Source organism: Enhydra lutris, unplaced genomic scaffold, assembly GCF_002288905.1.
Source record: "Enhydra lutris kenyoni isolate GAN:26980312 unplaced genomic scaffold, ASM228890v2 scaffoldscaffold20, whole genome shotgun sequence".
Lineage (NCBI taxonomy): Eukaryota > Metazoa > Chordata > Mammalia > Carnivora > Mustelidae > Enhydra > Enhydra lutris.
In genome coordinates this window covers 13,302,515-13,328,848 of record NW_019154104.1, presented here as the reverse complement: position 1 = coordinate 13,328,848, position 26,334 = coordinate 13,302,515, and the positions used below count along the sequence as shown (strand labels likewise).

Sequence of the window (26,334 nt, the reverse complement as noted above, 5' to 3'; positions counted from 1 at the left end):
TAGTTAATACATGGGAAAATATTACTGATATGTTTATTTTCTAATCTTGTTCACCTTTAATTCCTTAAATACATAAATACAAGTCACAATATCCAAAGCAAGTTTCATTTACAAATAGCACAACTAAAAAATGATGAAGAAATGGTGATTTGTAGGGAATTGGCACTTAAATAGTGGTAATGTTTAGGAAACATCTTTAAAATCTGGTGAGAATGCCACGGCTGATGTTGAATAAAGAGTGGTCATAGTTTGGATGGGACTTGGTATAAGGTGTTAAAGATGATTTGCTTATACTAGCTGATATTTTTTGGTGGGTATAATCTTTTGGGTCAGTTTTGTTAAAATTTTTTGGTAAACTGCATTCTTAACATGACCTAAACTCTAGAAATGCTAGAATTAACCATGATCACTGTTTGTAGAAGAGTTAAAGTTATCAGCCTCAAGTGGGAGAAATTCTAAATGTGGGAGAATTCTAAAAGTAGGCGAGGTGGCAGTGCTTCCTACTCAAATTAATTTAATATTCCCAAGGCTTTTAAGAAAAAAAAAAAAAATCAGATCATCCTGTGCTTTCCTACCACTAATCTTACAATGAGACTGAAGGCAGCCGTGAAATCATGATTTCATTTCACAAATTTCATTCTTACTCTCTGACCTCCATCTTCATAGGGTGACAAAGGAAGTACCCAGTAATGTTGGTCAGTGCTTACTGTTGGGGGAAAACAAGGACCTCACACAGCAAGACCGGCCATGCTTTCTTCTCCTGCTGGCTATTCAAATGGGCAAGATCTGTCTGATCAAGATCTGGCTTGCAGAAATAAAACTGAGTCAATAATCTTCACTATGGATAACATCTGTGCTATTGTATTTTGGGCACAAAAATGTTTTTCAATATGAGTAAAGTAAACTGTAGTTTAAATTCAACTGCATGTTAAGTGCTGACAGCTATTGGTTGACAGGGGAAGCAGGAATAAAAAAAAAAAATTAAGTCTTCCACGAAATAAAGCATGCTTGCTTGCTTTAATATAAGTATCTGATGATAAGTAAGGGTTAAGTATTAGAGTTCCAGGGTCAGTGTTCATTCAGCACTTACTAAATACCTAATAATTTCTCTCTCTCTCTCTCTCTCTCTCTCTCTCTCTCTCTCTCTTTTTTTTTTTTAAGTAAGCTCTACACCCAACGTGGGGCTGGAACTCAGGACTCCGAGATCAAGAGCGGCATGCTGTATCAACTGAGCCAGCCAGGCACCCCCTAATAACTTCCTTGTATTTCATTAATATATGTTTGTCCTATCAGCAAGGATTTAAAGTGGCTGAAACCTATTATACTCCCAAGCTTTGTCCTAGGTACAGGAAACAAAGAACAAGATACATTCTTTGCCATCATGGATCATATTTCTTGGGGGCACTGATTTCTAGGGAAATAAACTCTTGCTCTCACCCACTGGATTTGAATAGAAATTAGTCCCATTTCAAATAGAAATACATTACATTAAAAAAGTTCTCAAGAGTTCTGAGTCCTGCCAATAATGCAGGAATGCTGAGAGCGGGAAAAGACCCAAGTAGGAAAAAAAAAAAAATTGTCCTGATAATATTTAATATAAGTGAAATGCAAAACTTTGATAAGAAATAACTAGTATTATGTTTATAAGAGTGGCAAAGAGGGTTTTTAATGCCCCCCCCCAAATATCTTAACTTCATTCTCCTTTGACCTATCATAATGAGTACATTTCTTATCCTCTTTTACAATAAAGTCACAAAGCAAGCCACTGGACTCAGAAGAAAACATAGCTCTTAATATCATGTGACATCTAATTTATGTTCTAATAATAATACTATGTATTAGTAAAATGAACTTACTTTTCATTTCACATTATTGCTAACACAGACAAGGATTTTTGTGACCACACATAAACACAATCCAGGTCCAGAGGCAAACTTAGAATTTGCACACCAAAAAGGCAATTTTCCTAACTGTGTTTTCTAGGTAGCCTATTAACAAAACACTAGGCCTAACATATATAGTATTGTATTTCCCAAACCCCTAAATGCTACCCATAATTAGTTTCCCAGAAATACTAGTGGGAAAGCAAATTTGATGAAATCAAGGTGATAGTTTTTTTTTTTAATTAATAATAATTTGCTTGTTGAATGTAGATAGCATGGAAGGGATTTTCCCAAGCGTTGGTTTAAAAAAAAAAAAAAAAAGCCCAGGTAAAAGCACAAAGGCAGTGAGAATTAACTACGGTGGGGGAAAAAGTTTCAATAAGCAATACACACGCGATGCTAGCAGGTGAGGCAGAGATCTTGAGAGGGTGCACAGGCACTAACCCTAAGTAAGGAAGGTGCCAGAATGACCTTCACCTTGCCAGCTCTTCAGTCCACCTTGATGTTTTTATGAGGAATCTCATGTGTCTCTCATACAACAGGGGAAGGACTATGCCTCACTTGACAAAGACCTCCAGGGAGCCCCACTGTATTTCAAAGAGCATACAAAACCACTTATCAAAGAAAAAACAACTAGAGTTAGAGAGTCCTGTTACTACTGAGATGAACCTATATGCAGAAGGGATCTTGGTAGCCATCCAGCCCAAATCCAATGTCCCTCTCATAGCATCTGGGACTGATGGTTATTTTAACCTTTGTTTGGGCATTTGCTACAACCGGAAATTTTACTGCTCAAGTCTATTCCTCTTTAGAACCACTCTTATTAGAAAATTCTTTATGTTGAAGCAAACATCTGTCATCTAGAAAGTTCCTCTTTGTTCCTATTTTTGCCCTTTGAAATTACACAGGGTAAGTCTAATTCCTCTCCTTTTTATTAACACTCAACAGAAATTTCAAGGCAGCGATATTATTTTGTTCTCTCCTATTCTATTCCCCTGCTCCTTATATCATCAGACCCTTCACAACCCTGATCACCTGCCTCTGGACACAATTTATTAATGTCTTTCATAAAATATGGTACCCAGAATGGAACTCAGCCTTCCATCCAGAAGTGGACTGACCAATGCAGCATGCATGGCTCCCTGGGCTTTTGTTACCACAGGCTGACGCACTGACTTTGTGAATAATCATGATACACTCCTGATTCAACAATGAACTCCTATTTTGACGTGAACTGCTATGAAACCAGGACTTTTCAGGACCCTTCCCACCACCTCTCTGTATTTAGAGGGTTGCATTTAAGCAACTAGAATATAGTTTCTTACTAATGTCTACTGAATTTCATCCTTTTAGTTTCAGTCTTATGTTCAGGTATTTTAAAATAATGGTGATGATGTCTATATTCTAGTGTCAGTACATAGTTATAATTCAATGAATATTCATTGAATAAATTAATCCTAAATCTGCCAGTTGAAACAGGATATATCATTTATTTCTCTGTGTTATCTGACAAATCTGACAAGCATGCTTCTGTCCCCTCACTGTATTCTTCATGGGAGAAACAGGCATTTAGAGCCTACCTATAAATTGTTGGGCAGGTGTCCCATTTGGGATGGCCGATATAGGTCCGTGTGTGGTAAGAAAACATCAAGATACAAGTAAGAAGTGGAGGTACAGAATGTAAATGGGACCATATGAAGAGAAAGAAAATTGAGTGTCCTACACTCTTGGGACTGGGACTAATATTGTCAACATTAGAAAAATATGGCTTTCCCCCATTTCTACCCTAGAGACTTCTGCCTTGTAGATCTGTTACAATACTCTGATTATCGAACTCTGAATTTTAGGGAAAAGATCATATAAGTTCAGTTTTAAAACAGCTCTTAAAATGATCTTTTCCACTTATATTCCATGTAAAGTCTGAGTCAAAGAGACATGCAACTGTCTATAGGCTTGAGGTATAAAAAGCGCTCCCAAGTGCTCCTGACAAATGCCTGAGGTATAATATATATATATATATACATATATCCATTTGTTTCAGGAATCGGAAATGGCCTATGTTTTTCAGTGTGAATTTGGGAATTCATTGAGATTGAAAATGTCTCCTGAATTGAATATAACCTTATAATTAATGTCTCTTTTCCCCCAGAATGAAGAAAACTAAGCTCAATTTTGCTTTCCCTTTCATAGCCACCCTTTGCCGAATATGGGGCTAATCACAGAATAAAAAAGTATCCTGTTGTGCCTTTTTCCATTGTCTACTGTGACTCAGGGTGGTGAACCCTGGGACTAGAGAGATGGAAAAAGTGTTTTCATCAAAACGATCCCAAACCAGGAGGGAAATGTCTCGAAAACTTCTGTTGCATAGCATTAACATTGCAAGAATAGAGACATGTACCAAAGGCCTAGTAGACCCAAAAAGGAAATATGTTTTGTACCTCTTCTGAACCTTTTCTAGAGGGCATGACAGAGGGGGATTCTCAAGACTGTGTTTTCTAGAAAATCATGGAAGTGACAGATGAACACCAGAAGGAAATCCTGCCAACACTGATGTGGAAGGTTCTCTTCCTAACTCCAGTAGTCACAACAAGCCACACTCAAGAGCTACGAGATCAACAGAGCAAAGAGAAGGAGGCTTAATTAGACAACAAGCTCCAGAAGTCAGGGAAACCACCTGCTTCAGGCATATCAGAGTCTCTCCAAAGCAGTCACCTCAAGGTTTCCTGTGAGATTACAGGTAACCACAAACAGGAAAAGTCCAACATACTGTTCCAGTAAGGAGTAGCCATGGCAGGTACTGCCTTGAACTCCAGCTGCTCAGGAAGACATCCTGTCATGATGCTTGGGTCAGGCCCCCCTGCAAAAGGGCTTCATCACTGGACCCCACACTCCTTGGGATTTTCCATTTCATCTCCTTCAAAATCTGGCTTCAAACTCTTTTTCTGCTCAATTTCCACCTGTCGAGAGTAGAAGTTGGAAAGAAATATCAGAAAGGAGAAAAACCATCCCAATAAGAAGTAATCCCAAAGAGAATACCTCACCAGGAGATTCCCTGTAATTTTGTCACTATTTTGAGCTTTGGCCACACTGGAGCTACTCTGGCCTGGAGGATGGCACGGTTCTCTCTTGGCACATGCTTTTTGCTGGGTCTGGAATTCCCTCTTCTTCACAGTCCACCTGGAAAATTTTTATTCTTTGCCTTGCACGCTGCTCAAAGGTCACCTCTTCTGTGAAGCTGTCCTCAAGTCATCAGGTGCTCCTCCTATCCATATCTCCACTGTCCCTGGTACATGAACCTGGCTCCAGCATTCCACAGGCTCCATGGGACAGGAGCAGGCCCTCGTTGACTACTGTATCCCCATAATGCAGGCATGCGCTGGGCAAGCATAAAGGTTTATCAAATGAATGGATTCCTCTCCAGCCATCTGTTTATACTCTCTATTACTTTATGGCTTTACAAAGTCTCCAAACTGGTCCTGGGATCGAGCCCTGCGTCGCCTTTCTGCTCAGCAGGGAGCCTGCTTCCCCCCTCTGTCTCTGCCTGCCTCTCTGCCTACTTGTGATCGCTCTCTGTCAAATAAATAAATAAAATCTAAAAACAAAAAAACAAAACCAAACAAAAAAACCCAAAGTCTCCAAACTGGTTAAGTATTGTCTTGTTTACGGTTCTACCTGTGTTTTCAGGAAAATATGGTAGCTGTAACTAAATGGATTAATAAATTCATCTTGCCTTGAAAGAGACACACACTGAAGCCTTTGACAAGTCAGAAAAGAAATACATCAAGTAAGAGAGTTTCACAGTTAAAGCTGCTCCTCTCTTTACCACTTTGGATATTTATGACAAAGGAAACAATTCAAGCAGTGGATTAGGCCCACGCTTGATGAAATGCTATTTTTTTTTTGGCCACAAGATGGAGTATTTGTTCTTTTTGGTAGTTTAAGATTGTAGATGACACAACTAAGGAAACATTTACAGAAAAACAAACCATAAAAATCTAAGGATATATTAAGAATAAAAAATTATTAAACCACTTTGCAAAATACTTCTTCAGTAACCCCCACTTTCTGTCTTTGACATTTAATCTGCTATTGAATTTCTAACACCTCAAGACAGAATGACCATGTCTGAACTCTCCAATTTTGTTTCCTCCTCCCACAGCCCGGATCCTGTTACAAAAGCTTGCTTGGCTTCTGAATATTGTCCTGCTATAGCCCTGTGACCAGGTCATATGTGTCCCGATTTTACACGGATCTACATCATCAACTCTGAAGCCGAAACACATACTTTGGGTTAGCACTTTCCTGAATTCTCCTCCACCTTCCAAGTTCACAACTTCTGCAACATGTATTATGAATGAGAATATGATATTATGACATACTCATTCATAATATTCATATATCTACTCATTCATAATATTCATATTATATATAGTGTACAATTAATAATACAGAATGTTATAGATTAATAATAATCCCTTTACCCCATGACTTTTTTTTTTTTAAGATTTTATTTATTTATTTGACAGATAGCACAAGTAAGCAGAGCAGCAGGCAGCGGGAGAGAGAGAAGCAGACTCTCTGCTAAGCAGGGAGCCCAATGTGGGGCTCGATCCCAGGACCCCAGAATCATGACCTGAGCCGAAGGCAGCCGCTTAACCAACTGAGCCACCCAGGCGCGCCCCCATGACTCTTTTGATGTTGTTCATGATGACTGAAAGACATTATACTCTCCTCTTTCGTCCACCTCTTATTTTTTCCCAACCTTTCTCTTGCTCACTAGAGATTAGTCATTCAAATCACAGCAGACTCACCCACAGCCGCGTGTGGCACACCTGTCTCTAAGGCAGTAAGAGAACACATTGCATCCAGGGCAGGCACCGCTAAAAGGAACAAGATGGGGCATGGAGGGTGGGGAGGGGGGGATGGTGGAGGGATAAACAAATGGTCTTGGACACATTAGCCAGATGCCTCCCGAGGCTACCTTGTAGCTGTAGTGTGCGGAATAATTGACCCACTTCCTGACGTCAGTCTTGTCTTCCACGGAGATGGATCTTACAGCGGCTTTGGAGGCAGAAGTTGTGGGCATGCTGAACTCCACATTCACGTGACTGGCAAATCTGGAAGGCACTTCCCGGTCAGAGCCAAGTTCAAGGTGGCAGAAGAAACAGTGAGGGTGACCAGAAGCTATGAAAGGGAAAAAATCCAGACATTAAGTTCTTTGGAGAGCCATGGAAGGAGAGGCCCACAGAAGCACCTCAACAACAAAAAAGCCTTGAAGACCGCCTCCCGGCTCCGCATGGGGCAGTCTTTCCGGGGGTCCAGGGCTGAGCATTTCCTTCCGCGGAAATCACAGTGCCTGTGCCTCAGACCCTTTGCTAGAACTATCTGATTACAGTGGCCTTTATCCTAGCAATAAAACCCACAGCCTGAAAAACGGGTCACTCTGCCCGCTGAGGTCAGGGTGATATGGGAACACAGCATGAATACCAGAAATAAAGGCGTAGATCCGTAGATTGGCAGAAAGGAATAAAAGGGAGCAGCACTTAGCAACGAATAAAACATCAATGACAGCCACATGGAACCAAAGAATCAATTCCCTTTGAAAGACGAATTTTCTCAACAGCATCTCGTCTTTTTACAAAAAATGCTTTGGCACGTTTGTGTGGGTAATGGCATCTGTAAATGACAAGGCCCTTAGAAACAGTACAGACACATGAAGGATGGACATGATGCACTGGGTAGGACGCAGACTAACAGGACACTGCGTGTGACTCCCAGCTCTCCTCCGAAGTGGTAGAGATCCTGCACCCAAGTCCTTTGTTCTCCCTCGCCTCGAATCCTGACTTGGAAAATGGGGAAATGGGACATGGGTGGTAAAGGGTGGGCTAGACAATGCCAGGCAGAGTTCCTGGCTGTTCTCTAATTCTATACATCTATGGCTAGTTCTACTGTACTTGGATGGAAAACTTAAGGTTTTCCATTTGAGGGCTGTTTTCAGATATGTGCGTGAAAATACAGATCAGTTCTGTGGCTATAACCTCTGAAAGGATGGTTTGCTGAGCACTCTAGTATCTCAAATGCTGCCCGCACACCCTCTCCCTGCATCTTTGCAACAATCCCTTGAGATCACAGTCTTTCCGTTCTACAGATGAGGCCACAAAAGCTTTGGGAGGGAAAGTGAACGAGCCAAGGTCAAAGCTGGAAAGTGGCGGACTGAGGACTGAACCCAAGCACTCTAACCTGGAGGTGTTTTAACCACTCCGTCTGAGTCACAGCCCCCCACAGAGCCCCCAACCCCAAAACCAGGTTTGCAGGGTGACATGAGTGAAGTGAGCTGTAGGAACTTCTGTACAGCAACTTGCCATGGATAAACAACGTGACATGGCTTTGGCTTCATTATGTAATACCAACTGCCCTTAGTTAAAGGAGTTTCCCCAAATAAACAATTGCAATTTTCTTTATTGATCTGGGCAGGACTTTCTAATCTCAGTGAGTGAGGACATATACACCCACTCTCTAAGGAAAACATTATGGAGTGAAGTACATGTTTTGCTCTACTTGACAAATAACATAGTTCAGTGGTTAATTCTAAAGAGTAAAACTCTGGAAAACTGAGAAATTTGCACTGGTTTCTAGGAAAGAAATTTTAAATTGGATACACATAATAGTAAAAATTACATTACCTAAAAATGAATCCCTGTTTTTTTTTTTTAATTACAGTTGTAATTACATAGCTATCTGCTACATTTATTACAGGCCAGAGATTGTCCTAAACACTTAAAGGCATTATCTAATTTCTTTCTTAATGAGTTAGGTATTAATAACCCTCTTCTGTAAATGAGGAAGTTAAGATTTCTTTGAGAGGTTTAAGTAAATCGCCTGAGGTCACAAAGCTACTAAAATGCAGCACTAGGAATAAAACTCAGATCTGACGTTGAATTATGTCCTAAACTACTCTCTGTGTATTGCTATGGATTTAGATCACTACAAATTACATTGAGGAGTTTCTTACTTTTAATCAAAGGCGACTTGAACAGTTTTATCTAATTGTCCTTATGTGCACAGTGTTGGAATAATGAGGAATCATTACTTTGCACAAAGCTGACCTCTCCGCTTAACCCTCCAAAGTACATTCACAGCAAACTCTATGAATGTGGCATTCTTTCATGATTCCCAGCATCAACCAACAGATGTGTAGGGCTGGTGAACAGGTAGGAAAACGCAATTCTGAGAGCTAGTGTCGTCTAATTTATGGTAATGAACTATGCGAGCCCACGCATTTTGTCATCTTCCTTGATGAAGTTGAGAAAATTTAACATTAAAATTCAGATTTCTATTTTCCATAAAAGGCAAATTCTATTGAAATTGTTTTCTCTCGATCTAATATTAGAGAACTGGAGTTCCAGCAAAGAAAGCTACCTATGCAAGACAGCATGTTTTGTTTCCAGGCGGATAACTTGGGCAAGCAGTAGGCCTTGTTCTGCCGCCTTCTAAGACTTAGAAAAGCTCTTGGGATCAGGGCAAAAGGGGTCCTTAAGAGCCCGGTGGGAAGGCAGGGGCGGCCGAACATGCACAAGGCTGGGCTGGACCTGCCCGTTTAAACCATGTTGGACTCCAACGGCAGCTTGTTAACCGTTTGGTAGCAGGACTGGGAGAAGCCCGCTGTGGCTACAGCAAGTCAGGGGTGCTGACCCGTGGTCCCGGGCTGCCTATGGTCTGAGAGCCCTGCCGGCTGCAGGCATGTAGAGGTTCTGGTCTCCTTCTCTGCTAAAGGAGGTGTGAGAATTATGAAAAAATCACCTGTAAAATGTACCATCCAAGGCTGAATGAAGACCAAGATGAGCTCAGAAAAGGGATGACAACTAACAGAGGGCACACCGGATGGGGGAGCAGGAGCTGTTCACCCGGAGTGCCGGCAACGCTAAGAACCCGCTGTCCCACTGAAATTCAGATCCTGTACCTCTCAGGTTTCCAGAAAAGGGTCTTACCAATTTCTGGAACCTATCCAGAAATATACCATTGGCCAGGAGTAGAAGAAGAAGCCCTTTTTGGGTGTGTGGATGAGGGTTGTTACTAAAAATGTACAACCAGGATGCCAGGGTGGCTCAGTTAGGCGCCTTGCCTTCGGCTCAGGTCAGGTGTCCCAGGGTCCTGGGATCGTGGCCCCCGCATCAGGTTCCCTGTTCAGCAGGGAGTCTGCTTCTTCTTCTGCCTGCCACTCTCCCTGCTTACGCTCTCTTTTTCACCCTCTCTCTGAAAAATAAATAAACTCTTTAATAAAATAAAATAACATGTAACCATGATATAATAGCAAAAGCAGTGATGGGGGAATAGCTTAAGGGAGAAACATCCCCAAATATCCTTAGACTGTCCTGTATTTCAAAAATCTTTCACAAATAAAGGTTCCAGTAATCAGGAAATACATTTGCAATACATCATCTGCATTTCCTTGGCCTTGAGCCTACTGAACACTAACCTGCTGGGAAGCATTAAGTCAGGTGTTTGCTGAAGACCTATATTTTCCCTTGTCCCTTGTCCTGCAACCACCCCCCCCCCCCCGCCTTCTGGTCATAGTCCTTCCCCTCCCCTTTGCTTTGGGAAATAATCTTCCCCAGCACTGCATGTCATGCCAGTGTAAATGTCTATCCTCCCCTTGACTGCTGAGCCAAGTGACGCAGGGACAGAAAGTGGCTGTGATGATTGATTCCAACGGCTGCAGCCTGAGGAGACGCCTCCCAGTTCTGCTTTCCAGAGCCGTCCTTTCTAAGCCTGTGGGCTCAACTGTTCCAAGCTTTCCTTCAGTTCTCCAAGCTACCCTCCAACAATCTTTTTTTCTTGGTTGTCTTTGCTGCTTATCACCAAAACCCTCTCATACCATAACTGTTAAATATTTGAGAGCAAGAACTTTGAAACAAACGAGATAGATGTGCACACACTGAGAAAACCACGAACCTCTCTTCTCTTAGAAGAAATACTTTCACATTTGTGTCTACTGTGTCCTCGACCAAGAGGCAGCTGGGGTATTAAGAAAAGACCCCTGGATGTGGCTTCGTGACGTCAGATAAGTCGTGTTGCTCCTGGTCCCTAATTTTCTCATCTACAGAGTGAAAAGGTTTGACTGAGTTATCGCCAAGGTCCCTTCCAGCTTGAAGACTCAGTAATTTTCCTAACGAAATTATCTGAATCCACGCTTAACAAACTTGAAGGGCCAAACATTCTGATAAACATAAACCTGGGGCCTTGTCTTTTGGAGGTCAAGTCCCCAGCAGGTTCAACAGTCACTCCCCCGCCTTCCACCTCACTTCTCTTCTCCAGGGCTTCTGTGCCGAAGGAGAGTTCAGGGCTTTTTCTTTCAGACCCGTCAATTCAGACAGGTCCCGTGGCTGAGGTGGAAATCACAGTGCTATCACCAGGAGAACACAGTGCTGGTGTCCGGAGAAATGCATAAGCAGGCCCAGAGAGGGAGACTTTGTTTTTTAAAAAAAAAAAACCCTGTCAGTTTGGAAACCAGGGTGGGGGAGGGGGTGTTTGGCAAGTCCGGCCTCCAGCACAGAGGTCCAATTGTCTCTTCACTTCGCACTGGGCTACAGTGTCTGACACAGAATGCCCCGGTGTGTGTGCAGGGCCTGGACGGCTCGGGGAGGTGACGCGATCGTCTTCTTACAGGCACGTCACGTCCCGTTCTGGGTGGGATGACACAGCCACGCCACATCACAGCAGGAAATGGAGACTCTAAACGTACTATCGGGGTTGAAGGGTGCGAATGGGAGAAGGCTATCTGCAGAAGGGTAGAGTTCTTCCCAACCTTGTCCTTTTTGCCTGGCTAGCGTATCTACCTCTGTTAACAAATGGGCGAAGTTTACCATAAACAAGAAGTGGTTGAAAGGATCATAGGATCGCGGGCTTACTGCCCCTCATTGGGGTCATGCAGACTTCCTCTAAGAAATAAGACTCTTCGAGCCTGTTGGATTACTCTCTAGTTTTGTCATTTCGCTAAATTCCCTGGACCCCTAAGGAAAGTCATCACCTTCCGCGCTCGCTCAAGCACAAAAGCCTCCCTGAGAGCTGTGAGCAAGGCAGCGAGGGCCGGTAAGCTTGCTTTCTTTGTTTAAATCAAACACGCCTTCCTTTACTTTGTATCTGATAGAATTTCAGCCCTTTTGGACCTTCTGGTCCTGGCTGGACCTTCAGTCTGATCAGAGGCCACTTCTCCTTTTCCCCATCCTCAAAATCCCAACTCTGAGTTGGAGATGTAATGACTGACACGGGTCTCGCACAGGGGGACTGGCATCATGAGTCTGACTCCTCACCCGTACTGCGTTTATGACTGGCCAGAAACTACACCCCTCTACCTACACTCAAGGCACAGCGGGAAAGCTACCTCTTCAAAACCAGAGGCTTTCTAGGATCTGGAGATAGACAGCTTCCGGAACCACAGAGAATACGTAAATGAGTCAGAAAAAGCATACAAATTCCTAAGTTGCCCCACAATCTGCTTAGCAGCTCAGATGAGAAGAAGAACGCAGAGTTTTCTAGAAGTAGATAATAAAGGACAAAATGGAGTAAACTGGGCCATTCATGTTTGTTACTTACTTTTTTCTCAAGTGTTTTTGCTTCTCTGGTCTCACTTCTCCATTACCATATTTCTGTCACACAACAAAAGCCAGGCCTTCATAGGGGAACAGAATGCGGAACTCTGACCCCAGCTCTCGTGTGACCCATGTGGCAGTTTTCACAGAAGAGAAACCTCTACCTACCTGAGTTTTTGTCAGGCAGTCGGTTTATCCTCCACACAATGGAGTTGAAGGCATGTTCATACTTGGCAGTTCCCAGAGTTACTCTCATGACAGGCTCAGAGCCAGACATACTGGCTGAGCCAAAACTTGCCCCCCGGTTCACTTTGGCTTTTAAAGACTTTTCCCCCAGGACACTTTCCCTGCGGAAGTTTTTCACCCACTCACTGGGCACAGGGTATCGAACCATCACATTCTCACAGGGAACCTGAGTGAGAGGGTCTCGGTTAGAGGAGAAGCCGGCTGACATCCTGAGCCAGCTCTGCACCTCCACCTCCGCCCCATTGATGCTTGCTGCCGTCCTGAGTGTGAAAGGCAAGGTCTTCTCTGCAAATACTGTCCTGAACCGCATGAGCTCAAAGCGGCAGGCATCCAAAGGGTTGAACAGAATAACCCGTGAGCTGCTGAATACGTCCTCATCCACACACCCATGAAAACGGCACTGATGGAGCTTGATCCACTTGGTGGTGGTGGTGGGCATGATGTCTTGCCGGGAAACTATCTCGTTCCCTTTGATAAGGACATCGTTGAGACCCAGGCGGCACTCTGCCAGCCCAGAGAGGAAACTCAGAATGTGGATCCGCGTCAAGACATGGTGCTCGAGAATCTGGTTGTCTCCTTTGCTCACAATGCCAGAGAATTCATCCTTGACATCCACAGTAATCTCCTCTTCCAGGTAGTTCAAGCCAACTGTGCTCAAGTCCATTGACAACACCGGCAGATTCATGAGCCGGTCCTGAACGGCACGGATGAAACTCAGGAAGTCGTCGTAATTGGTGGTGCCCAGCTTAATCACTTGTTCCCTCTCTGCTGTGTGGGCCACAGCAGGTTTGGGCTGGTATTTCTTCTTCTCCTTGTAGATGACACGGTCTATTCGTAAGCTGTGGATCCTGCCATTCTCGTCATAGTTTTGGAGACGGGGTTCCGAAATTTCATGGCAGATCTCCAGCTTGAACTCACGGAATGGTTTTTCTAGACCCTGCTCATAATACAGCTGCAGGTAACCACTGTCTGTTAGTTTGATGTAGATGGGTCCCCAGTGCCTAGACGACATGATGTTTTTCTTCTCAGGGATCCTTAGCATCATTGGCCACCCATCTCTGGGCTGGGACAGTGCTGAACCAGGTGGGTGGTCATCTAGTTCAACCCAGGCTATGGGGTCATCATCTGGTAGCGTCGCACTGCCTGAACGATCAGGATCATCAATCTGGAGTTGCTTGAGTTTTTCAACAGCATCAGAGTGGGACTGGGTTTTGCTTGAGTCATCAAAACAGATGGCATCCTGGTAGACGGCAATGAGAGAATCCCTTTGGCTCTTGCCTGTGGCACTGGAAACGGAATTGTTTTGGGAGCGCCTCTCCTGCTCCTCAAAGAAAGCAGTGAAAGGGTTGATAGGGGAGGGTTGGACATCCTGCAGAGTCTCATTCAGGAAAGGATTGGTTGCCCTCCAAGGTGGAGCCTCCGTTACGGGAGGCGGATGGTTTAAGGATGAAATGTCCAGTTTCTGAACTTTGGAAAAGTTCATCAAAGTGCTCTTGGGACGTTCCCTCTTCTTAAATGACCCAGCTGAGTGATGAGGTGCATCTGGGGTCACAGATGCAATAGGTGGTGGGTTTGGCTTCAGGGGAGAGGTGACTGGTGGCAAAGGGCAGCTGACCTCATTGTCATCAAAAGTGACCCAGCTGGGGAAACGAGCAGAGGTTACTGGAGAGGCAGGATGTCCATTCATGGCTAGACTACTGGCCTGCCAGCTGATGGCCTCCATCTCTACCTCTTCATCTTCCTGGACTGAGGAAGAACTGTCTAAAAGAAAAAGGAGAACATATGAGGACTGCTATTCAGGGCCTCTTAGATGTATGGGAAACAGGTATGGGAATGAAGAATGACTAGAACTTTATCTGGAATCCAGTAAATTCCAAAGTAGCTCATTACCTGTGTCAAGATGCTAGTCTGGGCACAGATTTCATAATTTTGTAATAAGCATAGCACAGGGGCCACACGTCAAATGCAGTTAAGAATACAAATGGGCCTATCGATAAGACTAAGGCCCCTCATAATTTAACTCTTATACATTCTCCCTTTGATAGAAGTTTCTAGAAAAGATGCTGTCCTTACTATGCTCTAAAGTGTGTATTGATTTTTAGACATTGAATTCCACCTCCTACATAAAATGATATAAAGCTGATCTCATCTCATTGAACAAAACACATTACCTGTTCTAATAATGTGATTAGAGGGATTTTTGCCCAAATGTGATCAAGAAATACTAAAGACAAAATATTAACACCCTTCAGATGAAGTAAGTCCATACAAGTGAATAAGAAGGCTATAAAAACTTTAATAGAAATATAGACAAAAGACATATACAGACAGCTCAGGGGAGGGAAACAAAAACTGTCTAATAAACATGTGAAAAATGTCCAATCTCACTAGTAATAAAAAATGTAAATTAAAAACAATCAGTGAAGATTTTAAAAATTTTTAGTCTTCAGTGAGGTTAAGGATACCATTATATGAACAGTAAACAGAACTTTAATGGGACTGTAAGTTCCTATAAACTCTCTATAAGTGGTTTAGCAATTTGTATTAAGGGTTTTACAAATGTGTGTAAACAATAACTTTGTATTTTGCCCTAAGGAAATAAATCCAAATTGTGAACCTTGTTTTGACTAAATGTTAACCAACTAAGTTAAGGTATACAATAGAATAATACCCAGCCATTAAAACATTTATAGGTATGCAGTAATATGAGAAAACACCCATAGTCTCTTCTTTTTTCTCTAAAATACTTTTCCATCTTGGGGTTTATTTATTTTTTGCAGAAGAAAAGGGGATATTATAAATAAAACACCACCTTAGCAGGGACTTCAAGGGAAGGGATACAGGACTTGATTTTCCATGTGGGAAAGATCCAAACCTTTTAGGTAGCAAAACGACCCTGTGTGTCTGCTGGGATTGTGCAAAGGGAGGGGAAATTGAAGACTTTGGCAAGGAGTGGATTGTGACAAAGGAATAGCACAGAAAACAAATCTGTGTCGCATATAGTAGATACTCAGTAAAAATTTGTTGATTGAATAAGTGAGAAAAGAGACTTTGCATTGGGGCAGTTCTATTTTCTCTGTCCCTGGAAGAAAGCGTATGGAGATCTCTGAAACCATTCCACCCACTATTTCTACCACCAGCAACCTGGCATCAAAGGAAACAGATGCTCAGTGTTTGAGTCAAGTAGCTGAGTTTTCTAACTGCCTCACTAGACCTTCATGAATATCATATCCAACCAAACCAGATCAGCAAAGCCACACACAATTGCAAGTGGAATTACATGTGGATGGAATGGCTGGCTTGTTATTCATCTTCTCAAGTGTATTTATTCAAACAACGAGCAATTTCCTCTACTGAAAACATCACCTTGAAAATGTAAGCTAAATATGTGAGTATGCATACACACATCCATACTCACCCCAGAAATATAATGGGTAAAAAAGTGTTTTCTGTATGTACAGCAACCATAAAAGGATTTCAAAGCATTTTAAAATTAAAGATGAGACTTTCCTTCAAATTAATCATTAATCCACTTTTGGAGATGTGGGATTTATTTTCTGGAAAATGAAGGGAAAAGGGTCAATAACCCAGGTTTGTAGGATTTGTATTTTATTTATTATCATTACTACTACTACTATCAGTATTGTATCAAAGGCCAAAGGGACCAATGTGGGCCTGAGTAAAATAGAATCACTTCCTTGGAATGTAACTGATCCTCCCTAGACGACTGGAGAAGCCGTACATCTCAAAACATCAATGTTTTATGAAGCCACTCTAAGGAGCTTTTGTAACAGTAGAGTCTCCACCCAAACAGCCTGGTACTGACCCAGCCCCTGTACCAGGGATATCCTTTTTGTCTTGGGGCTCATCACCACTCCCTAGTCTGAACAAGCCAAAGTCCTTTTCCTTTGGAGGGTGCTTTTCTGCCAAAGCTGTTTATTCTTGCTGCCAAAGGATTCTCTTCTGTTGGGAATCTTGTCCCCAAAATAGCATTTCTCATTTTCCTCTATGAAGCCAAAAAAGAAATGGACGGGGCAGGGGTGGGGGAAGCCTTTGTCTTCACTGAACATAATTTTTTTTTTTTAGAATAAATTCCTTTGTAAATGAAGTTATTTAAAATCATACAAAGTCCTAGACAGTTCTGAAGCATTAGACTTAGCATACAATTTAAATGAAATTTCTTTAAATCTGGAGGGAAATTTTTTAATTAAATTAATTTCTAGAGACTCCATCTTCTCTTTGACAGCCATTAAAAAGTATCAAAAGAGTGTTACAAAATATTCTCTCCGTTGGTAGAGAATCATGTCCCATGATTATAATCCGTTTTAAAAATCCATCATTGGGGGGCACCTGGGTGGCTCAGTGGGTTAATCCTCTGCCTTCGGCTCAGGTCATGATCTCAGGGTCCTGGGATCGAGCCCCACATCGGGCTCTCTGCTGGGCGGGGAGCCTGCTTCCGACTCTCTCTCTGCCTGCCTCTCTGCCTACTTGTGATCTCTCTCTCTCTGTCAAATAGATGAAATCTTAAAAAAAAAAAAAAAAATCCATCATTGGGGGCAGTTGTGGGGTGTAGGTCAAATTTCTGGAAATGAGATTTTTTTTCTATGAATTCATTTATAAAGAAAAATGTCTTAATAAAGATACTTTTGCAGATGAAAAGCAAAAGTGGTCTCTAGTTCACGTGAAAATAAAGCATTTCTTGGAGTGAACTCAAGGAATAACAAACACAGCTTTTAAAAATAATCCCTTATTGACTTCCCTATTTGTAAGCTCTTAATTTTCTATCATTTATCAATGACTGAAAGGCATCTTGAATTGTTTTTGCAAAGATTAGGTCATATATTTTCTGAGCCTCTTTTTATTAAAACCTCTTTATTATATTATTCAAGACTTTCACATGTAAAAAATCAACTTATCTGTATGTGAAATTTCTGGAGGAAAATATCTGATCATATATGACAAAAACTTGGTATCCTTTATGTATACGACAGTGTATTCTTAATAAAAATGATACACCCGGGGTGCCTGGGTAGCTCAGCTGGTTAAGCGTCTGCCTTCGGCTCAGGTCATGATCCCAGAATCCTGGGATGGAGCCCCAAGGCAAGCTTTCTGCTCAGCAGGGAATCTGCTTCTCCCTCTGCCCTCTCCCACCCTCTCCCTATTTGTGTTTTGCTTTCTCTCAAATTAAAAAAAAAAATGAAAAAACAAAAAAACTTACAAAAAGATACACCCTCACCAAAAAAATTAAATAAAATAAAACAGGATAAGAACAGATAATTCGCCAATTAAGAAATATAAATGTCAATAACTAGGAAAACAAGTTTAACCTTATAAAACAATAAATACAATTATCTCTGTGTCAAAGAGACAAAAATTTACTATGAATCATTACTTGTGACATCAGGAAGTTTACACTCTGATGGAAGTGCTCAAAAAATCTTCCTGAAGGACAATTTGAAAATTTGTATAAAAGTCTCAAACAATGTGATCCAAAAATTCTATTCACAGGAATGTAATCTAAGGAAAGAACAAGACCGGCATGAGAAGAGTAGAGAGTGGTATGTTTATCACAGCAATGTTTGTATCACAGAAAAATCAGAAACAACCTAGGTGGGAGATTGGTTATATTGACTATCTTGCCCCTAAAATGGAATCCCCTGCAGCTATCAAGATAACGCTAGTGATGCATATTTATTCACATGGAAGCTGTTCATGATATATATTGCTAAGGGAATAGTAACAAGAGCCTACAAACTAGAATCAGACTGCCTTGGTTTCAAATCTGTACCTGCCCCTTATTAGCTAGGTGACTCTGGGCAAGTTGTTCAATTTCTCAGCAACTCAGCTTTCCCACTTACGACGTTAAGAAAATATTAAATCCTACCTGACAGGGTTGTTGGGAAAATGCAGATGTTAAAATTGTGCCTCACAAGTAATAAATGTTCAGTAGATGACAGTTGTTATTACTACTACTACTAGAATGATACATTTTTATTATATAAAGTTTACATGTATTAAAAAGCTTTGGAATATAATATTTCATAATATTTTGATGTGAAAACAGATGTGTCCTGTGGGGTAAGAGGTGATTTAAAAATAATAAATCTGTATTAAAAAATACTGTTTGCTTATAAAACAAAGAAATGATAAAAGGTCAAAACACATCTTTAGCACTCCTACTAATTAACCTCAGAGAAAGAAAATAGTTTAGCTGTAATCCATGTTGAAAAAGCAGTAGTTAGATCTTTCCCATGACACTTAACGACTGATGTGGCTGATACTGGAAACAATGAAGGGAATGGGGGGGGAGCTGGCAAATTTCTCCGGTAAGAAATAGGCAAAAACTAATTATCTTCAGAATAAAATTAACTACCATACAGAATTCCATTTTATTGACTTAATAAAATAAAACCAAAACCAAAAATCCAGCATAATTTTAATTACTATCTCTTCCACTTGCTACCTCCAAATTACTTTTAGTATGAGTTGGGCTACTGCCAAACAGAAGCCATGTATAAAAATCAGGCTCTCATTTGACACCACAGGGAGAACTGCTAATACCTAAGAGCTTCCTAATGTCTTTACTGATGCAAACAAAAAAAAAGAAATGGTGGTAGAACTCACACAGGAATTCATCAAAGTGGCAGGATATAAAATCAATGCAACAAAATCAGTTGCATTTCTATACACCAACAAGACAGAAGAAAGAGAAATTAGGGAGTCGATCTCATTTACAATTGTAACCAAAACCATAAGACACCTAGAAATAAATGTAACCAAAGAGGCAAAGGATCTGTACTCAGAAAACTATAGAACACTCATGAAAAAAATTGAGGAAGACACAAAGAAATGGAAAAACGTTCTATATGTTCATGGATTGGAAGAACAAATATTGTGAAAATGTCTGTGCTACCTAGAACAATCTACACATTCAATGCAATCCCTATCAAAATACCATCAACTCTTTTCACAGAGCTGGAACAAACAATTCTAAAATTTGTATGGAACAAGAAAGACCCTGAATAGCCAAAGGAATGTTGAAAAAGAAAACCAAAGCTGATGACATCGCAATTCCAAACTTCAAGCTCTATTACAAAGCTGTAATCATCAAGACAGTATGGTACTGGCACAAAAACAGACACACAGATCAGTGGAACAGCCCAGAAATGGACCCTCAACTCCATGATCAACTAATCTTTGACAAAGAAGGAAAGAATAGCCAATGTAAAAAAGACAGTTTCTTCAACAAATGGTGTTGGGAAAATTGGACAGCCACATCCAGAAGAATGAAACTGGACCATTTCCTGACACACATACAAAAATAGACTCAAAATGCATGAAAGACCTAAATGTGAGACAGGAATCCATCAAAATCCTAGAGAAGAATACAGGCAGCAACCTCTTCAACCTTAGCTGCAGCAACTTCTTGCTAGACACGTCTCCAAAGGCAAGGGAAACAAAGGCAAAAATGAACTATTGGGACTTCATTAGGATAAAAAACTTTTGCACAGCAAAAAAAAAAAAACAAAAACAAAAAAACAAAAAAACCCAGTCGACAAAACTGATGAAGTTCTAGAGCATAGGTGATGTTCAGTGGGGAGAGGTCTGGAGCCGATGACCAAGAAAGAATTCTTGAGACATCTTTGGTGCAGAATGGTGGTTTATTAAAGCACGGGGACAGGACCCATGGGCAGGAAGAGCTGCTGCCCCGGGCATGTGAGGAGTGGTCTATTATATACTTGTAAGATGGGGAGGAGATTAGGGATGATTTAAGTCTCTAAGGAGTTTTGGAAGCAAGGTTTCTAGGACCTTGAGAGGCTAGCTATTTCTGGGGAAAAGGTTATTCATTACCAGTAATAAAACCTTCTTGTGAGACCCTTTAGATGTCTTTCAGTGGGCCATATGCTTGGGAATGATTGTTGACACTATCTTGGAGGTTTAGAGATAAAGTTTCCTAAAGGAATTGTTAAAGTAGACTTACAGGATCCTAGTTGGGGGTAGGGGGTTGGTCAAGCTAGGATTGTCCTTTGCCCTTAGCAAAGCCTTAAGGTGGAGGTCACTCTGCCTGTTTTAAGGGCTTGTCAGTAGGTAAGGAAATTTAATAATTATTCTTCTGCCTCTGTGTCCCACATTAAAACCAAAAGACAACTGACAGAATGGGAGAAGATATTTGCAAATGATGTGTCAAATAAAGGGCTAGTATCCAAATCTAACACCCAAAGAACAAATAATCCAACCAAAAAGTGGGCAGGAGACACGAACAGACATTTCTCCAAAGACATCCAAATGGCCAACAGACAACATGAAAAAATGCTCAACATTACTTGGCATCAGGGAAAGACTGATCAAAACCACAATAAGATACCACCTCACACCAGTCAGAATGGCTAAAATTAACAAGTCAGGAAATGACAGATGTTGGCAAAGATGAGGAGAAAGGGAAACCCTCCTACACTGTTGGAGGGAATGCAAGCCAGTGCAGCTACTCTGAAAAACAGTATGGAGGTTCCTCAAAAAGTTGAAAATAGAACTACCCTATGACCCAGCAATTGCACTACTAAGGATTTACCAGAAAGATATAAATGTAGTGATCCAAAGGGGCACCTACACCCCAATATTTGTAGCTGCAATCTCCACAAGACCCAAACTATGGAAAAAATCCAGATATCCATTGACAGATGGACAAAGAAGATGTGAACACACACACACACGCGCGCGCACGCGCACACACAATGGAAAACAACTCAGCCATCAAAAAAAAAAAAAAAGAAATCTTGCCATTTGCAATGATGTGGATGGAACTAAAGGATATTATGCTAATTAAGTAAAAAAAGTCAATCAGAGAAAGACCATTATATGATAACGGAAAAAATAATTCCACATACGATCTCATTCATATGTGGAATTTAAGAAACAAAACAGAGGATCATAGGGGAAGAGAAAAAAAATAAAACATGATGAAATCAGAGAGGGAGACGTCTACTATAAGGTAAATTGTAATTCAGTTGGTCACCTAGCATCACTGTGCAGCTTTCTCTGTGTGTTTCATTGGCCCCCTGTGCGTGGCTAGGCCCAACCCCATGGCCTTTGCCCTTAACAGCTAGTCTGTGACACAGAGAAGGGTCATCCTCTCTGTAAGAGGCGCGGCCCTGACCGGTCAGTTTGATTCTTGATGCTTGGCGCGAAATAAAGCTTTGCTTGACCTTCAGCTTTATATCAGTCTCGTTCCTTTAATCACGGACCCATTTTGGGGGGGGGCATAACATATACGTTCATTAATTGAACTTAAATTTAAAAAGTGAAAAGAAAAGAAAAAAAGAAATGGTAGATTCTTTCAATGTTAGACCACAATCTATTTTAAGTTCCCCGAAGATTAAATTAAATGATTACAATGGTAGTCAACGTCACCAATCTGAAGAAGATGAAGTTTCCATGATATCTTGAACACAGCAGATACTCTGTCATCTTCTTTCCCCATTTGTTACCTAATGTGCGCATTCAATGACAAATGCAAAAAACTTACTGAGACCTATTCACTGGAATTTATTTTCAGTGGCAAGAACACATAATCTGAGCTGACTGCTGTTTTCTCAAGATGAGACAGCAAGAGCATCGACTTGAAACTGTAACCAGCCTCAGATGCCCAGCAGGCCCTTATGTATTTGTGGGTTGATGTGTAGAGTGAAAAGAGGAACACAGAATTTTTGGGTTTGAAGAGATTTTAGAAATAATGAAACTTGGCCCCTTCATTTTTTGCTAAGACTGAAGCTCAGGAAGTTTATGTGGACTGCCCAAGGTGACATTTCAAAAGTTCTACCTTTTTTTTTTTAAAGATTTTTATTTATTTATTTGACAGAGAGATCACAAGTAGGCAGAGAGGCAGGCAGAGAGAGAGAGGAGGAAGCAGTCTCCCCGCTGAGCAGAGAGCCCAATGAGGGGCTCGATCCCAGGACCCTGAGATCATGACCTGAGCCGAAGGCAGAGGCTTTAACCCACTGAGCCACCCAGGAGCCCCTAAGAAGTCCTACTTTTAATGTTCACTAATTGTGGCATTTTCTTAATGCTTGTTTGTTAAGCTAAAATCCAGTTAATTTTTCCCATTGTCTTTGAGATTGGCAAGAGTTACCTTGACCCACAGCTTTTCAGGAGCATTGCTCAGCAGGGGGAAAGAAATGAACTAAACAAGGGTTTACATCCATTTATACAGAGAAGCCTTTGGGCACAACGTCAGGTGATGTCATCCCCTGATGTGTGAATGTGTAAGATTGAGAAAAGAGTCAGTCCTCTGAACCTTATCAAGGGAGCTTCTAACTGGGATAAAAGAAGCTGAGACCGGTTTAGACTTCACAATACACTGATAAAGAGAGCCAGAGGGTATGTGTCTATTCATCTGTCCTCAGCATTCTCCAGGAGAAAGGATGCATTGATGCTGGTCAGAGATATCCTCAAAGTAAAGAAGCCAATTCATAGAACTACCACTTAACTACTATTTGACCGATCCCGGCAGGAGTATTTGACACTACATTGTAGTTTCTATTTGTTAAGAGGACCTATGAAGCAGTGTTGAGTTGCCCCGCCAACTTCCTCTCTGCTTATCAAGATGAGCGGACCCAACACATTTTTATCTCTTTTTTTTGCTCAGAAAAGCAAGCATCTGACCCTAAGTTTGATGAATGTCTCAGGAACTTGTGTGCTCCTGATGACTCTGTTCTCTCTGGTTCTAAACTTTTGCTTTTGTTGTACCCCTGCCCACTTTGCCAGTACACAACCTCTGGATCCCTGCTTTTGACTTCTTCCTCTAACAGCTAAACTTCCACTCAACCGGCTTACTGGTTGCCAGGCTTCCTAGGCCTTTCTGGTATTAGCTTATCATGTTGTCTTAGATGAAGATGCTATTCTTCAGCTCCCACCAGGGCAGAGATCTTACTGTAACACCTTGCTGTTGTCTGAGGGAACCAAGTTCAGTTCCTTAGCAGAGGTCACAGGCAGGGAGCAGGGATAGATTCCAATATCTGTAACAAACTGAAAAATCAACATTCCATTTTATAAATTAATCTCTTAAAAAAATAAATTAATCTCTTAACATTTTATCCATTAGGGTATATCAAAGACTTAACTAGTAATAAGGCCTGCTAAGAACCTAACCTATGTTTTATTTATTTGTTATTGCCATAGCAAAAAGCCCTGTGTATTTCCCTCTCATCCTCAACTATTTGAGCACACCAAAGAGGGGTGAACAAAGAGGACTTTCTAGGGTCTAAGCCTTTTTGAATGGGCAATGAAGCTCTGCCTAATGGACCATAACATTCTTCTATGATGTCCTAAATAGACGTTTTTCCCAAGAAGATATACAAATGGCCAACAAAGGGGCACCTGGGTGGCTCAGTCAGTTAAGCATCTGACTTCAGCTCAGGTCATGATCTCAGAGTCTGGGGTTGAGCCCTACATCAGGTGCCCCATTCAACGGTGAATCTGCTTGAGATTCTCTCTCTCCCTCTGCCCCTCCCACCATTGATGCTCTTTCTTTCTCTCTCAAATAAATAAAATATTTAAAAAAAAAAAAGAAAAAGGCCAACAGACATATGAAAAGATGTTCAACATCACTAATCAACAGGAAAATGCAAATCAAAACCACAGTGAGATATCGATCACCTTACACCAGTCAGAATGGCTAAAATCAAAAAAACAAGAAATAATTATTGGCAAGGATATGGAGAGAAAGCAACCCTTGTGCACGCTGGTGGGAACGTAAATTGGAATAGCCACTGTGGAAAACAGTAGAGAGGTTCTTCAAAAAATTAAAAATAGGGGGTGCCTGGGTGGCTCAATCATTAGGCATCTGCCTTTGGCTCAGATCATGATCCCAGGGTTCTGGGATCAGGCCCCATGTCTGGCTCCCCACTCAGCGGGAATACTGCTTCTCCCTCTCTCACTCCCCCTGCTTGTGTTCCCTCTCTCTCTGTTAAGTAAATAAAGAAAATCTTAAAAAAAAATTAAAAATAGAACTAGCATATGACCCATTAATTCTACTAATAGGTATTTACCCAAAGAAAATGAAAACACTAATTTGAAAAGATACACACACCCCTATGTTTATTGTAGCATTATTTACAATCGCTGAGATATGGAAGCAACCTAAGTATCTATAGGTAGAAGAAATCAGGAAGATGTAACACACACACATACATACACACACACGCACACACACGCACACACACACACACAGGAATATTATGTAGCCATAAAAAAGATGAGATCATGTCATTTGAAATAACATGGATGGATCTTGGGGATATCATGTAAGTGAAATAGGTAGGATGAGAAAGACAAATACTATATGATTTCACTCATATGTGGATCTAAAAAATAAATGAAGAAACAGAAACAGAATCAGACCTATAAAAACAGGGAACAAGCTGCGAGAAGGGAAGGGGTAGGGAGATGGGCAAAATGAATGAAGGGGAGTGAGAGACACAGGCTACCAGTTATGGAATGAATACATCACAAGAATAAAAAACACAGGAGAGGGAATATGTAGTTAATGGTACTGTAGTAGCATTGTGTGGGGATGATGGTAGCTACACTGTGCTGTGCACAGCATACAGCATAAAGAAGTTGAATCACTATGTTCTGCTCCTGAAACTAATGTAACATTGTGTGTCAACAATACTCAAATAGAAATTTAAAAAAAATAACAGTAACTCATCTCTGGTGTGATGAGAGGTAGGAAAGGTTCTTTTGGTTCAGGAACTTAAAAGAGAAAGAGAAGCATCCAGAAGTTACTGTAAGGGAGAATGTATGGGAGGGCCAAGGGAAAAAGAGGGTCTCCATCCTGACTCTGAGTTGAGGGAGAGTTTTTAGACCCAGGAAGTGCCAGAGGTTGGGACAAGGACTGTCTACAGGGGCACTGGGACAATGTTCATGCCCTTATTGTGACCAGGACAGGTTACTCATCAGGCCTGCCTGTCCCTCTGCCACAGCGGAAGTCTCACCCATGCGTGTCCCCATATCCTTCCTCACTATTCTTCTGGCTACCACGTGAGGAAACACCCCAGCAACAACCTGTTTGAGCCTTAGTGACAGGAACTGCTACTTCTCCAAGGCTGACTCTGTAAGTTCAGCAGGGCGCTTGTGATAAGGGCAAAGAAACAGAGCTGGGGGCTCTCATATAGTATTACATGTGCTTGGGTATATGTGCACTGGGGATAAGGAGAAGAGCAAGCATTCGGACTGAGTCTGTATCAAGCCTATCTTCCATGTGTTGTTAACTTTGCTAGGCTATAATAGAGCTTCCAGGAGAAATTCAAAAAGTCTGTTGGTGGCAGGGGTACCATCAGCTGGTCTAAGATCACCCATAGAAAGGTTAAGGGCAACTTCTACTAGCCGAAAAGATCTCTATAATTGATTCCCTTTCACCTATATTGCCTAAAGCTTCTTTCTGTTCATATGGACTTTCCAGCAATGACAATAACAAATAACCAACTGCTCCTGCACGCAGTAAGCCACTTCTTCCCAACTGAATTTGGGGTTGGTAATTCGATTTCATTTCAGTACTTATTCAGCTCCCGTTTAGTTACCAAAATCAAAGGAGACATTCTCTTTTTCTTCCTTCCTTT

At 41.4% G+C, this 26,334-nt stretch overlaps 1 protein-coding gene across 1 annotated transcript in view; it reads right to left on the bottom strand.

The window, feature by feature from the left end:
- Nucleotides 1-3,961: 3,961 nt before the first annotated feature.
- LOC111148572 (stonin 2) overlaps nt 3,962-26,334 on the bottom strand; it is a 172,725-nt gene continuing 150,352 nt past the window's right edge. Inside the window, exons 6-8 of the mRNA XM_022505250.1 lie at nt 12,641-14,479; nt 6,865-7,067; nt 3,962-4,840 (exon numbers count right to left, since the gene is read on the bottom strand). Coding sequence (XP_022360958.1) covers nt 4,757-4,840; nt 6,865-7,067; nt 12,641-14,479 — 2,126 coding nt within the window. The 3' untranslated portion in view covers nt 3,962-4,756. The remainder of the gene's footprint in view (nt 4,841-6,864; nt 7,068-12,640; nt 14,480-26,334) is intronic.